The following is a 15,496-nucleotide window of genomic DNA, read 5'->3' as shown; positions in this document are numbered from 1 at the left end:
CTCCAGCACCGAGGCTCACCCCGTCACTTCCTGCCTCGCGATGATTCCTGGGAGCTAAACGTCATAGCTCCCAGGAATCAATGCGACGGCACCGGCCCCGCTCGTCATTTCCGGGCGACGCCGCATTCCCCTGCTAAAGTCAAAAGAATTTTGATTCATGTGGGGTGGTCTCCTGAGTGCCACATCCCAAATAGGAATACAAAAATAGTAGAGTTCCCCTTGGGGCGGGACTTTTAAGGCACTATATAGTATCAAGATACACAATTTATTTGAAAATTTTATTGAAAAAGTAAATATGTACAAAACAAGAAAAATATATAAAAATGCTGGCAAGTTATATAGACATAATGTACCACAGTGAAATGCACCACAAATGAACCGCGGGTATTGACCCGATGCGTTTCGGAGAGGAACCCCGAACTCCTTCTTCAGGGGTGCCCGCAGGAAGTGGTATGTTCACTGTAAAGAATGAAGAAAACTTGCCCGCCTATAAGGCTAAAACCAAGAGATCAGACTGCCGCAAGGTGCCAAACTAGGATGCCGTGTGAAAATGCTCGATGTTGGACCCAAAATGAACCCTCTCTGTGTGTCATAGGTGGTTGAAGAACTGCTTGCAACCCCAATTCCCCAAAAGGGGGAAAGAGGGGGAAGGAATAGCTGGAACCCCCAGAAGACAATCCTTAAAGTCACTTTTTACGGGCAGACAAATCCAGCTTGACAAAAAAAGATGTTATCTCATGCACGGCAGCGGAACGAATGAGCATGCCCAGAAGCTGTTTAGGAATGCGGCGCCGCACCGGAAGTGACGAGAGGGGCCGGTGCAGTGCATTCTGGGACACGAAGACGCGGAAGAAGACAGAGAAGAGGACCGCGCCGGCTTCAGCTGCCCACAACAGAGATGGAAACGCTGTGGAAGAAATTTTCTAAGTAAGTATTTCTTCTAAAAGGTAAGTGCGAACCGGGACAGATCAGAGGCTAGCCATTGTGGAATGTGCTAGCCCTGACTGTCCCGGGGGTATGTTCAGCAAAAAATCGTTTCTCTGCCCGGAATTCCGCTTTAACTGTTTCTCCCTTCTCCCGATGCCTGCAAGATCTTTGCTAGAGTTTTAAGTACCTTAGTTTGTCGCCATTATACAAGCATATATGTGCAATTTTAAAGCATGACATATTAGGTATCTATTTACTCGGCATAACATAATCTTTCACAATAAACAAAAAATGGGCTAACTTTACTGTTTTCTTTTTTTTTTTTATTTGTTAAAGTGTATTTTTTCCCAAAAAAATGCTTATGAAAGACCGCTGCGCAAATACAGTGTGACATAAAATATTGCAACCAATGCTATTTTATTCCCTAGGGTCTCTGCAAAAAAAAAATATATATATATAATGTTTGGGTGTTCTACATAATTTTCTAGCAAATATTACTGATTTTCTTGTAAGCAACAAGTGCCAGAAAAAGGCTTGGTCTTCAATTGGTTAGGCTTTGACAAATAATCTAGAAGCTGATTGGTTACTAGGTACAGCTGCACCAGATTCTGTGTGCACCAGTTTTAGTAAATCCCCCCCCCCCCCACTGAGAGGAACTGATGTTGTTCCTCCCTTTGTGTGATGTCAGAATCTGGCAGCGACAAGGATTTTGTCACTTCTGTTTTCTGTATCATGCAAACAAGCCATTATCGGCTTTTGAAAGTATCTGCTCAAACTGATCACGATCTTGGTTTTAAAGGCAGAGGAGATCTGGGGTCTAATAGACCCCAGATCTATCCAAAAAGAGGACCTATCATGGTCCATACTATCACAAGGGATGTTGTTCTACCTTTATGAAAGTTGATCCAAAAAAAATTAAAGGTACAATGTAAAAAACAAAATGTAGTAAAACATGTAAAGTATCCAGTTACCCACCATTGTATTCTCTAGGGCCTCTGTTTAAAAAATATATAATGTTTGGGGGCTCCAGGTATTTTTCTAGCAAAAAAATGCTGATATTTACATTATGCATGAATGTCAGAATTGCTCCAGACAGGAACTGGTTACATACAAGCAGTGTAAGTCCCTGAATTTGACCTGCTATTAGCCCCTTGAAGTCCCTGTACAGAAGCTCTGTCATTTCAAAGCCTTTGTTTATAGTTTTTAGATCTCTTTAATGACTGGAATAGTGCCACTGGATTGGCTTAAGACGTGGTGCCTATATTTAAAAAGGGATCAAAGTCTTTGCCAAGTAACTATAGACCTGTTACTTTACCTTCTATAGTCGGAAAGATAATGGAGAGTTAAAAAAAGACCACATAGATTAATTCTTGCTGGAAAAAAACATTTTGAGTAACAGACAGCATGGATATGGATTCATGAGTGTCAGAAGTCGTCAAACAAACCTGATTTCTTTTTATGAGAGACGTAGCCTGCCGCTGGCAGCGCGCTCCCGCCCCCACTCGGCAGCTGGGGCTCCGATTTGCCGCTGGCCACCCACGATCAACCCCCCGCTGAGAGAGAAGGGCTGTTGTAAACACATCTGACCGTTCTTCCCTCTGGAATGATCACAGAGCGCCTGTGATCCTTCTATATAGGGTCACAGGTCTCTATGGTCATTTCAAAAGCCCCTCAACCCCACAGTTAGAAACTCTCCCCTAGGCTTATATGTAAATACATTCCGTTTCATAAAATATATAATGTGCAAACAATGCAATGTGCAAATATTAAAGTGCAATAGTCCAGTGTAAATGAAGCTGGATCAGGTGACTAATTTACTGGTACACATTAAATGCCAATCATGTGCAAACAAATATACTAGTGCAAAAATGAATGTGCAATTCCTAGGTGCACTGTGCTAAATACAATTGCCGTTGTTCATTACACATAAAAAATAGATAATAAATTTAATTGGGTGAAAAATCCCCCCTATTGTGGAGTTCTAGAGAGTGTCCATGTTATGAACAAAAGATGTTCATAAATAGTGCCAGGGGATTATAAGATCTTCAGAAGTGCCATGCAGTTCATCAAGTGCTGCAGTACAATAATGGTGTAATTCACTTGGGCTGTGCCAGGATCCCCGTGAGCTCACTCATGACCAGTCCTGGGAATGCACTCACCAGAATATGGACCCCATTTACGGGAATTCAGCCTTTAGGGGGAATATTCCTGTCTCCAATGGATATTGGTTTGCCTCTATGGGATCCTTCGGAAACCCTGGTGTGTGACTGTACTTCCCTTGTCTTTCCTTAGAGTGGTACTATCCCCTAATGGATAAAGGTAAAGAGAAGCCTCCATGGTGTAGTATTGTTAAATATTACTTTATTAAAGAGTGCAATCACTTACATATCAGCAAAAACAGTTCCTCCTCTCTGTGCAGGACATCCGGGTTCGCCAATGCGTTCCAGGGGTGAAAACCGGAAGTGACGCTACGACGCTGGACTCTACGGGTTTCGTCATTATTATTTTTTTTTAATTGTTTATTTTTCATTTATTACAATATAAAAAACTTCAAAAGACACATACAAAAATTTACATGGACTTGATATCTCCTCCTCCCAACCCTCGCCCCCACTACCCCTCTACTCTCCCCCCCCACTACCCCCTTCTTCCATATTTCTCAGTCATCCTCCTCTCCTTCCCTCATTTTGGTATATTCTCTAGTTTTCTTGAACTCCACCCAGGGATTCCATATATTCTCCCATTTCCCTCTCTAACTGACTAATTCTCCTTTTACAACCAATTACCAATTGACGGGGAATCTTCTTTCTGCCAATTTAAAAGTATTAAACTTTTGGCCGCATTCATGAAGTGTTGGATCGGGGTACTTTTGTATTTTTTGACAGAGCCTTTTATGCCATGGAACAAACAGAACCACGGATCCTCCGGGACTTCAATATTTGTGATCTTTTTTATTAAGGTTACTACCTCCTTCCAGTATTTTTTAATTTTCGGGCAGTCCCACCATAAGTGTGCCATTGTTCCTACTACCTCACATCCCCTCCAGCAGTATTTCGATCTCTCTGTCTGGTATTTGGGTATATGGTATCTGGGGTATTGTACCACCTAGAAATACATTTGTAGTTCATTTCCACTGAAATAATATCTACTGCTGAGCTATGTACCATCCTCAAACTTTTTCCTAACTGAAAATCTTTTCCTCGTGTTCCTAATTCCCTTTCCCATGCCCCTATGAAGGGCGGTATTGCCAGTTCCATCTCTGTCGCCAGAATTTTATATATGTTTGAGATATTAATCATATATCTCTCCGAAACACATAATCACTCAAAAGGCAATAACTCTTTTTCTGTTCTTAATGGTTGCGGCAGTGATGTCACAAAATGCTTCAGCTGACGATACCGCCATTCATCTATTTTCCCAAATTTTTGTTGCAATTCTACAAAAGTGCACATTTTCCTATTATCTAATGTCTTTTAATCGTGTGTCCTCCCTCCCTAACCAATTCCCGTGAACCTTTTGTACCCCAGGTGGAAAAAATATTGTGTCCTTCAGAGGGATCAGTGGTGAATTATATTTCAATTTTTCTTTTCTATGATTTAAGTCCCAAATTTTAATTGCTTGTTGTGTTAAAATGTGTGTCTTATTTTTTAATTTTCTAAATTGTGATGGTATCCATATCTTTTTCCCCAATTGTGAATTACTCAAAGTGGATTCTATTGTTTACCAATTTTTTTCCGTTTTTATCCTTCCCCATTCTAACACCCGTGATAGTATTGACACCTGGTAGTATTTCTTAAAGTCCGGTACTTCTAATCCTCCTTGCTTCTTACTTCTTGTTAATACCTCATATCGTATCCTAGGTTTATTTTTTTTCCAGATAAATCCTGTTACTAGGGATTTTAACGTCCTGAAATATGATTGCGGTATTGGTATTGGTATTGGCAACATTTGGTATTTATAAATAACTTTAGGTAGGATTGACATTTTAATAATATTTATTCTTCCAATCCATGATAGGACCCTATGTGATCATTTATTAATTTCTGCTCTTATTTCATTTAATAAGGGGAAATAATTTACCTTATATAAGTTTTCAGGAGATGAGGTTAAAGCGGAATTCCAGGCACAGAAAACATTTTTCACTAAACATACCCCCGGGACAGTCAGGGCTAGCACATTCCACAATGGCTAGCCTCTGATCTGTCCCGGGTTCGCACTTACCTGCAAGAAGAAATACTTACTTACAAAATTTCTTCCACAGCGTTGCCATCTCTCTTGTGGGCAGCTGAAGCCGGCGCGATCCTCTTCTGCGTCTTCTTCCGCGTCATCTTCTCCCAGAATGCGCCTGCACCGGCCCCTCTCGTCACTTCCGGCGCGGCGCCGCATTCCTCCACAGCTTCTGGGCATGCCCAGAAGCTGTTTAGCGGGGAATGCGGCGTCGCCCCGGAAGTGACGAGCGGGGCCGGTGCCGTCGCATTGATTCCTGGGAGCGATGACGTTCAGCTTCCAGGAATCATCGCGAAGGAGGAAGTGACGGCGGAGCTGCGGCTCAGAGGGAGGAAGTACACTGAAGTGAGTATTTTCGATCTTCGATTACAAGGTGAGTGTAAAAAAAAAAAAATGTCTAACTATCCAATTCCTTTTCAGGTGACGGTCTACAAGCGGACGGGCACAAAAAAAAAATATCGATTTTGTGCCCGGAACTCCGCTTTAATTTTATTCCTAAGTAGTTCAAGTCCGTTTTTTGCCATACAAAGGGGAATTTTTGTTTAAGGCCTCTTCTTCCTGTGATCTCATATTAATGTTTTATATTTCTAATTTTGATGGATTAATTTTTAAATTAGACAGGGACCCATACCTTTTCAAGATTTCTATCAGGTTTGGCAGGGTTATTCTGGGTCTGGACACATATAACAGAACATCATCCTCATAAGCGGCGACCTTGTGCTCAACGTCCCCCCACCACCACTCACATCAGGGCTCCTTCTTATAGTCTCCAGAAGAGGTTCCAATGAGAGAACAAATAACAATGGCGACAGTGGGCATCCCTGCCTTGTTCCATTTAACATTTCAAACGGTTCCGAAAGGGAACCGTTGATTGTAACTCTTGCGGAGGGGCAGCCATATAGTGTTTTAATCCAAGCCATAATCCTCTGCCCTAGCCCCAACTCTTCCAGGGTTTTAATCATGAATTCCCAGTTGACTCTGTCGAATGCTTTTTCCGCATCTATCGACAGTATCAACCCTGAGGATCCATTCATGGCCATTTGTTGCATTAGAAGAATTGTTCTTATACAATTGTTCCTCCCCTGTCTTCTCTATGGTCCCATTCCGTCATTAAGTTTTTCAGCCTAGTGGCCAAGATTTTTGCAAAGAGTTTTGTATCTGCATTCAAGAGGAATATAGGTCTATAACTCGAGCAGAGTGTGGGATCTTTTTTTTCCTTCAGGATGACAGTGACCGAGGCCACCAAGACTTCTCTGCTCGTTTTATATTGGCTTCCCAGCCCATTCATAGGTTCCTAGGTGCACTCTACTAAATAATGCCGTAGTTCATTACACATAAAAAATAGATAATAAATATAATTGGGTAAGTGAAAAATCCCCCCTATTGTGGAGTTCTAGTGAGTGTCCGTGTTATGAACAAAAAATGTTTATAAATAGTGCCAGGGGATTATAAGATCTTCAGAAGTGCCATGCAGTTCATCAAGTGCTGCAGTGCAATAATGGTGTAATTCACTTGGGCTGAGCCAAGATCCCCGTGAGCTCACTCGTGACCACTCCTGGGAATGCACTCACCAGAATATGGACCCCATTTAGGGGAATTCAGCCTTTAGGGGGAATATTCCTGTCTCCAATGGATATTGGTATGCCTCTATGGGATCTTTCGGAAACCCCGGTGTATGACTCCACTTCCCTTGTCTTTCCTTAGAGTGGTACTATCCCATCATGGATAAAGGTAAAGAGAAGTCTCCATGGTGTAGTATTGTTAAATATTACTTTATTAAAGAGTGCAATCACTTACATATCAGTAACAACAGTTCCTCCTCTCTGTGCAGGACATCTGGGTTTGCCGATGCGTTCCAGGGGCGAAAACCGGAAGTGACGCTATGACGCTGGACTCTGCCCTACGCGTTTTGTCACTCTAGCTTCATTTGGCGCGGCGTCATGTTGCTACATCTTCCGGCTTATGTACGGTGAGGTTACCAAGCAACCAGACCACATGATCCTCTCCCCTCCAGTCAGGATGTTGTTTACATACCCCGTATGTTCCCTTATTAGCTGTTTTTTCACTAACCCAATTATATTTATTATATATTTTTTATGTGTAATAAACAACGGTAATTGTATTTAGCACAGTGCACCTAGGAATTGCACATTCGTTTTTGCACTAGTATATTTGTTTGCGCATGATTGGCATTTAATGTGTACCAGAAAATGAGTCACCTGATCCAGGTTCATTTACACTGGACTATTGTACCTTAATATTTGCACATTGCATTGTTTGCACATTATATATTTTTTGCACATCCTATTTACGCATTGTGTCATTTTATGTGTATCTGCAAATTAGTCACCTGATCCAGGTTCATTTATACTGGGCTATTGCACTTTAGTTTTTGCACATTGCATTGTTTGCACATGGTATTTTTTGCACATTGTATTTTTTGTACTTTGCACTTTAAATATGCTATGTTAGTCAATACACATTGTGTATTGACTAACCAGCAGATCCAAACAAACTAGAACCACCACCCGCGGTGGTGGTTCATTGTGAGGGCAGCAGCCATAAGCATAAGTTTCACAGTATATTTTTATTTATTTAACTACACTTGGAAAGGCAGCGCCAACACTCACTTTCACTTATAGCACCAATCACATTCAGTTTCAAGAGGACATATTGTACACCATGTTGTTTTAGTGGAGATTATTTTGGTTACATGTTGGCTCACCTTATCATTCCTGTGACATGTGTTGCAATATCTTGGTACTTACATCGTTCAGTCTGAATTCATAAGGGATCAGAGTTTCAGAGTCGACCATTTCTTTAAAGATTTCCAGGAAAAAGAAAGACTTTATGTAGGTATTTTCCTCCAAAAGTGTGAACTCATGGTCTTCTCCATACATGACAATCACTCTAATGGTGTCATTCTAGAAACAAAATTGTTACAATATGAAATCCTGAAGTTTAATAATTGTATTATTGTTTTACAAATGTACAAGAGTTTCAAAGGAATTTACCTATAATAGCAAGCCAAGAAGTGTTACATGAAAAATATCTAACATCCATAGGCGTACGCACAGGGTGTGCCGGGTGTGCATGGGCACACCCTAATCACCTAGGGCACATAAGCATTATCGCTCTGTTTGCCAGTGAGGAGATGGGAAAGATCTCCCTTTGAATTGCTCTGCCAGCAGGGAGAGTAATGTACCCGGGCCATATACATGTAGGCACACACATGCATGTGTATTTAAACTTTGGGGTGCACACCCTAATGCAATAGGCTGCACACACCTATGCTAACATCAATGCATGACCCTCAACACATAACAGCATATGTCTAGGAAAACAACCATTAGAAAATAACCAGTGTAAACATAAGTAAAAATGATTTGATGAATAATAAATGATATAGATATTGTGGCTATGGGTAAACCACAAAAATGCAATCAAATAAAATAATTCAAAACATGATCATGTGCATGATATGAATGATAAACTAAGAAAACATATTGATACATATAGATATCAGCAGGGCTGCTGTTAGAAATCAAAGGGCCCCATACAGCCATCCTGACAGCCATCCTACAGCCTTTGGTGAAATATCAGGGGTCTAAAGAGACCCCTGATGTCTTATATTTGAGACTGAGAAAGTGACCAGGGACAGAGATTCCACAGTCCCTTTCTCTGTAGCCTCAGCTACACTATAAATGAATGAATAGGCTTCCTGTTCATTCACAAACTGAAGCACAGTATACACAGTTTACTATGCTTCAGGGAGGAATGGACATGGAAGTGATCGGTACTTATCGCTCATGTTCATTCAGGAAATGAAAGGGCCAGTAAATAGGGCATTTTTACTGTACCTCTCCAACTCTCCATCATGAAATAATCCCCCCTGTGTGCCCGCAGAAGCTGGCAGGAGAGGAGGGAAACTGGCATCGCTGCAGGGAAGGGGGTTCAGAAAGCAGAGTCGTGGGGTGCAGATACCAATGCCACTGCAGTGCAGCCAGAAAGAGAAAAAGGAGGAGAAGCTGCCAGTGCTGCTGGAGTAGCCACAACTATTGGCAATAAGGCAATACAGCCGGCCCTTCTTCTCGACAGGTGCCCAGCCCCCCCCAATCTTCCCCCCTTTTGATCTGATGGGGCCTGGGCCCAGTACAGGAGGGCTGGCTGTGCTGTCTTATCAGTGGCCCTGGATACCAGCATATATAAAAGTGCATCAATCAAAGTACATAAGTGAAAGTGTATGAAAAAGACATATATGATAAAAACTTGAAGCACAAGTTCTCCAATTCGAAGCAAATTTGTGTGGCAAGTCTCTAGCAAGAGCAAAGTTGAAGTGGTGAGTCTACAGCAAGAGCTCTGCAAGTCACAGTGACCCCCTGTGGTGGGAGGACTATTGCACAACATAACTGAACCAGAACTTACAGCAGACTTGCAGAATGTTTGCAAAGAAAGTTGATCTGGAGTCATGCAATGCGGACTTGCTGCAATTGTGCAACAAACTTGTGAAGCCTGGCAAGTCTAGCAATAGATTAGCAAGTCATTTTCAAACTTGCAGCACAATTGCTTGCTATCTGGGTTGTTATGCGTTGAGGGTCATGCGTTGATGTTAAATATTTTTTCACTTCTTTTTTGCTATCATTGGTGTGAGAATTACACATTTCAGTGTCAGCAGCAATCTTTTATTTTGATTTTTCAGCTATATTGGTTTGCACAGAGGATTTTTCCATACAAAATTTACCTATTAAGTGGCACACAACTGATCGACTAATCATCCTTCACTTCTTTGCATCCAAATGCTTTTAAGAAGATTTATGTTGAGCTATCTCTGCACATAGACTATCCCCCATTTAGTCTATCTTCTTAGTCTATACCGCTGCTAGATTTATCCATCCCTCAGTTGTCCCTCTCTGCCAAGCCCTCCCCTGGCTTCTAGTCACCCAACAGATTAAAATCAAAATACTAACAACATACAAAGCGATCCACAACTCTGCCCTGAGCTATGTCACCAACCTCATCTCAAAAGATCACCCAAACTGTCCTCTTTGCTCTTCCTAAAACCTTAGGAAGCTCTCTAGCTCCTTTGTCACCCCCTCCCAGGGGAGGACTGGGCCAGGGGGCAGGGGGGAAATCGCCCCCTGGGCGGCTCTGATGCCTTGTAAAAAGACTGCATTGCTTCTGCCACAGACATGCCTAAAGGATTCCTGGTGAAGAGAAGTAAAAAGTCTTTGCCACTGACCTACTGAGTGCGGGATGAAGACAAGGACAGAGGACAGGACCCCCCTATTGATGGTATAAACTGTGCCAGAGCAGAGGCCGGTTCCATGCCCCACTGGAGACTCTCCTCCCTTGGCCAATCCCAACAGAGCTGTCTCAGCTCCCCCCAACCGCCCTCTGCTGGCCAGGTCCGGAACCCGGATCCAGCCAGTGAGTAGAGAGTACCTGGAGCAGGGGTTCAGCCTGGTATGGGGGTCAGGAGGAAGATGGGAAGAGGGAGAGTGGAAGGGGGGGCGGAGTCACTGCACCATACGCCTCTGGTTTGTATTTGCCCCCTGGGCCGAAAGTTGCCAGTCTGCCCCTGCCCCCTCCTATGCTCACCTCCAGGACTTCTTCCATCTTCTGGAAATCCCTACTCCAAATCTTTGGTTATCTCTTACTCTATCCATCTTTAGGCAATTCCGGCCAACCAGGCCAGCTCTGTTATAATTGTGTTGGGACAGCTTGCATGGGTTCCAGAAAAACTGTTTTGGGATACTGTCTGAGTATGGTGCTTCTCTTAGTGCACATATGTGGCTTTATTGTCCCCTATCCTTTCAAAAGTGGTCTTTGTGGAAACCCCTTTGGGACATGTTATTAGTTTGGCTATACAGTACATCTCAGGGGTGTCAAACTCAATTTATTTGCGGGCCATATCAGCATTATGGTTGCCCTCAAAGGCCAGTTTGTATATGTAAAACTATATAAATGTATTTATTCTATATCATATTAAATATTTGCCTCTGTATTCAATTATTACTGGTTTTATTAATAACTGAAGACTTAAGCTGTGAAGGGCAGATGCAGACCGGCATGGTGCCCACTCACACCTCTGTAGCAGGAGATGCAAGTCTGAAAAGGAGGGTTGCACACCGCTGGTATCATCCCCAACAAACCAGTTCTTCCATGGTATTCTGTCTGAGCAGTGTCCAAAAACGTTTCTTATGGATGATACCAGTGGTGTGCGACCCTCCTTTTCAACTGACCAACTAACATAAAATTATATTATTCTCACAATAATTATAAGCAGATGTCAAGAGTCCCCACCCCCCCCCCCCCACCATCAGAAGTCAAGAGTCCTCCTTCTTCCCTTACATCAGAGTGCACCCCCCTTGTGCTGCGGCAGCGGGAAGAAGCTGTAAAGCAGAAAGTGCAGGGTCTGGAGGAGGACTAGAGGAGAGCTGGAGTCAGTTGCCAGAGTCTGCTAAATGATGAGACCAGGGGGTGCTAAAAGTGCACAGAGAGGTTCAGGATCTGTAGGAGGAGTTTTGTCATCTTCTCTGCTGTCGACTGCTGAAACAAGGTGGGGACGGTGACGAGGGAGGTGCCACAGCTGCAGAAGACGTGCGAGGGCCACATGAAATGGCCTGGAGAGTCGGATTCGGCCCACGGGCCTTGTGTTTGACACATGTGGGTTAGACCTTTGAATTAATTTACCTTGTATTGTGTACCTGTCCTTGTTCTGAAGGAGCGGATCCATCGACAAAAAGTGGGTTTCTTAGGGTATCATGGAACCTATCATGGAATCTAGGGTTCCTACAGAGGTTGCTAGGGGTTCCTTGAGCTGTGGCTGAATAACCCCCCCATCTAATAGTGCATGAAAAGTTTCAGGTCCAACATCACTTGGCAGAGCCAGCAGCATGGCACCAATGATCTTTTTAGCTGTTCTTAACCACTTGCCAGCAAATCACATACCTGTACATCATTCTGCTTTGAGTAATTGTATCGGAGTGATATGCAGCTGCAGGCATCACCCCAGTGCTGTTTTTTTAAAGCCGACGGTCAGCTCTCTTGTAATATCAACCGATATGACTAAGCAGCCACTCGGCTGTTATTACAAGCAGCGGGAGGAGACGTCCCCTCCACTCTCGCCACCTTCCGCTGCTCATCTGGGCTCTCCCATCTCTCCGGGAGAACCAAGCAACCAGCCGGTACATCCAGCTTTGATCGGGTTTTGGATATGGTAACCCGGGAAGCGACCTCTTGACATCACTTCCGATTTACTGGAACCATACTGGCGCCAATTTTAAGAAATCAAAAGTGTTCAAAAATGCAGATCTTGGCGTTTTGAATGTTTTTAAGTGCAAAGTAGAGATCTGGGGTTTTATAGACCCCAGATCCCTACATAAAGAGTACCTGTCACGTGTCTATTGCTAAAAAAAACAGAAATAAAGAAGGGCGCAAACGCCTAGTGAATTATCTAAGACACCTTAGAAATGTATTAACATAGCCAAAAGCATACTTACAAACCATAAAATAATAAAACGCATGTCATATACAATTTCAGTGAGGAGGATGACACCTCTGTGTGGTTGGAAAGCTTGACGCACCCTCCCTACCTCAGAGCTCACAAGGGATGTTTACATTCCTTGCGACAGCCATAAAAGTGATAAAAAAATATATATAAAATTGAAAGCAACAGTGTAAAATATATATATATATATATATATTAATAATTTAAAGAAAAATTAAAGTGCCCCTGTCCCCCTGTGCAAGCATGGAAAGGCGAATGCATGGGCCGGTCTCTAACACGCGCAAACTGCGATCGTCCCACACATGTGAGGTGTCACTGCGAACGTCAGAGCATGGGCAGTAATTCTAGCACTAGACCTCCTCTTTACATCTTAAGTGGTAACCTGCAAAGGCTTAAAGAGCATCTGCTATGGATAGTAAAATGTACGTTGTTTGGCGCCGTTGTGCGGGTGTGAGCAATTTTAAAGCGTGACATGTTTGTATCTATTAACTCGGTGTGACATCATCTTTTATACCGTGCAAAAAAATTTTGTTTTTTTGCATTAAAACTTTAAAAAAAGTTTGAAAAACCACTGACCAAATACAGTGTGACATAAAAAATTAGAAAACCCCACTAATTTATTCTCTAGGGCCTCTGCTTTAACCACTAGATGACCGACTGCCGCAGATATACTGCAGCAGGCAGCCGCTCCTGGGCAAAACCCCGTACATGTACGACGCTCGCTCTTGTGAGTCTAGGGGGCGAGCGCACGATGCCGGCGCCGGCGCCATGCTCCCACCCCCGCTCGTCAGCGGGGAAGCCAATGCATGTGTCAGACGGCTCTGATTGCCGCCTGACACCCTTGATCACTCCCCACTAAGAGAGAAGGATGGTCGGCTGATGTAAACACAGCCACACATCCTTCTCCCTGGGATGATCACAGAGACCATGTGATCCTACTATATAGGATCGCATGTCTCTATGGTCATCTCAGAAGCCACACCCCCCCCACAGTTAGAATCACTCCCATAGGCTTACATTTAACCCCTTGATCACCAACAGGTTAACCCCTTCCCTGCCAGTGTCATTATTACAGTAACAGTTGCATATTTTTAGCACTGATTACTGTAGTAATGTCACTGGTACCCCCAAAAGTGTCAAAAATGTCAGTTAGGGGTCCGATCTTTCCGCTGCAATGTCGCCGTCCCGCAAAAAATCGCAGATTGCCGCCATTACTAGTAGAAAAAAAACTATAAAAATGACATAAATCTTTCCCGTAGTTAGTAAACGCGATAACTTTTGCGCAAACCAATTAAAATACGCTTATTGCGATTTTTTTTTTTACCAAAAATGTGTATCAGAAAACAAATTGGCCTAAAATGTTAAAAAATAAATTATTTTTAAATTTTGTTTTTTGAGAATGTCATATAGCAGAATGTGAAAAATATTGTTTTTTTTTTTTTTTTCAGAATTGTCGCTCTTTTTTTGTTTATAGCGCAAAAACTAAAAATCCCACAGGTGATCAAATACCACCAAAAGAAAGCTCTATTTTCGCAAAATAGGGCCTAGTCAGGAAGGGGGTAAAATCTTCCAGGGGCTGAAGTGGTTAAAAAAATATATAATGTTTGGGGTTTCTAACTAATTTTCTAGCACAAAAGAACAGATTTTCATATGTAAACAAAAAGTGCCAGAAAATGCCTGGTCTTCAACTGGTTAAGGGGGGCATTCTGACCTCCAATGTAAGCGTTGCATTCTTTCTACTGACAATTAATGTAAGGGGCATTTTTCCATTGACCCCCAATGAATTGATTTTAGTAAGGGTTCCTCGAGACCTGATAATTATAATAGGGTTTCATCTGGGGTAAAAAAGGTTGAGAGGCTGGTCTAATAAGCACTGCATATACATTAGTGGGTATTAGGGACAGAATAAGGGGTGAGCAGGAGGGGTGGCTGCCCTGGGCGCAATAGTTTATTGCAGGGATGGGGTGCCCTGATCCTAACCCTAAGGGACTAGGGGGCGGGGGTGCAATTTGGCATCTTTGCCCTGGGTGTTTGATGACCTTGTCCCGGCACTGGTGGGTATCCATGTACAATTGGTTTTACATTAAATTTTGGAAGGTATTTTGTATTTTTTAAACAATAAAATTGTTACATTTTTCCACATTTGGTGTAAGTCCTCAGTGTTGCACAAAAAGTCCCTTTTTTTTTTTTTAGCACTTTGTGATTTAAAAATAAATAAAGCAGCTATTGAATAAGTCTTAACCACTTAAGCCCCGGAGGATTTGGCTGCTAAACGACCAGGGGGTATTTTGCGATTCGGCACTTCGTGACTTTAACGGACAATTGCGCGGTCGTGCGACGCTGTACCTAAACGAATTTGACGTCCTTTTTTTCCCACAAACAGAGCTTTCTTTTGGTGGTATTTGATCACCTGTGCGATTTTTACTTTTTGCGCTATAAACAAAAAAAGAGCGTAAATTTTGCAAAAATAACAATATTTTTCACATTTTTTTATATGAAATTCCCCCCCAAAAAAAATGTAAAAATCTAAATTTTTTAACATTTTCGGCCAATTCGTTTTATGCTACATATGTTTGGTAAAAAAAAAATCGCAAAAAGCGTATTTTTATTGGTTTGCGCAAAAGTTATCGCGTTTACTAACTAAGGGAAAGATTTTTGTCATTTTTGTTGTTTTTTTTTTTAACGCGTAATGGCGGCGATCTGCGATTTTTTTTTGCAGTACTGCGACATTGCGGCGGACAGATCGGACCCTTGACTGACATTTTTGACACTTTTGGGGTTACCAGTGACATTACTGCAGTAATCAGTGCTATATATATGCACTGTTACTGT

At 42.4% G+C, this 15,496-nt stretch overlaps 1 protein-coding gene across 1 annotated transcript in view; it reads right to left on the bottom strand.

The window, feature by feature from the left end:
• LOC309564854 (putative DBH-like monooxygenase protein 2) overlaps nucleotides 1-15,496 on the bottom strand; it is a gene marked incomplete at its 5' end in the record, with an annotated part of 111,182 nt that overhangs the window by 80,230 nt on the left and 15,456 nt on the right. The window contains one exon of the mRNA XM_082269539.1: nucleotides 7,923-8,078. Coding sequence (XP_082125665.1) covers nucleotides 7,923-8,078 — 156 coding nt within the window. The remainder of the gene's footprint in view (nucleotides 1-7,922; nucleotides 8,079-15,496) is intronic.

Source organism: Pelophylax lessonae (assembly GCF_965119305.1).
Source record: "Pelophylax lessonae genome assembly, chromosome: 9".
NCBI lineage: Eukaryota > Metazoa > Chordata > Amphibia > Anura > Ranidae > Pelophylax > Pelophylax lessonae.
Note: the sequence above shows the minus strand (reverse complement) of the source record. Positions and strands in the feature narration are given on the sequence as shown.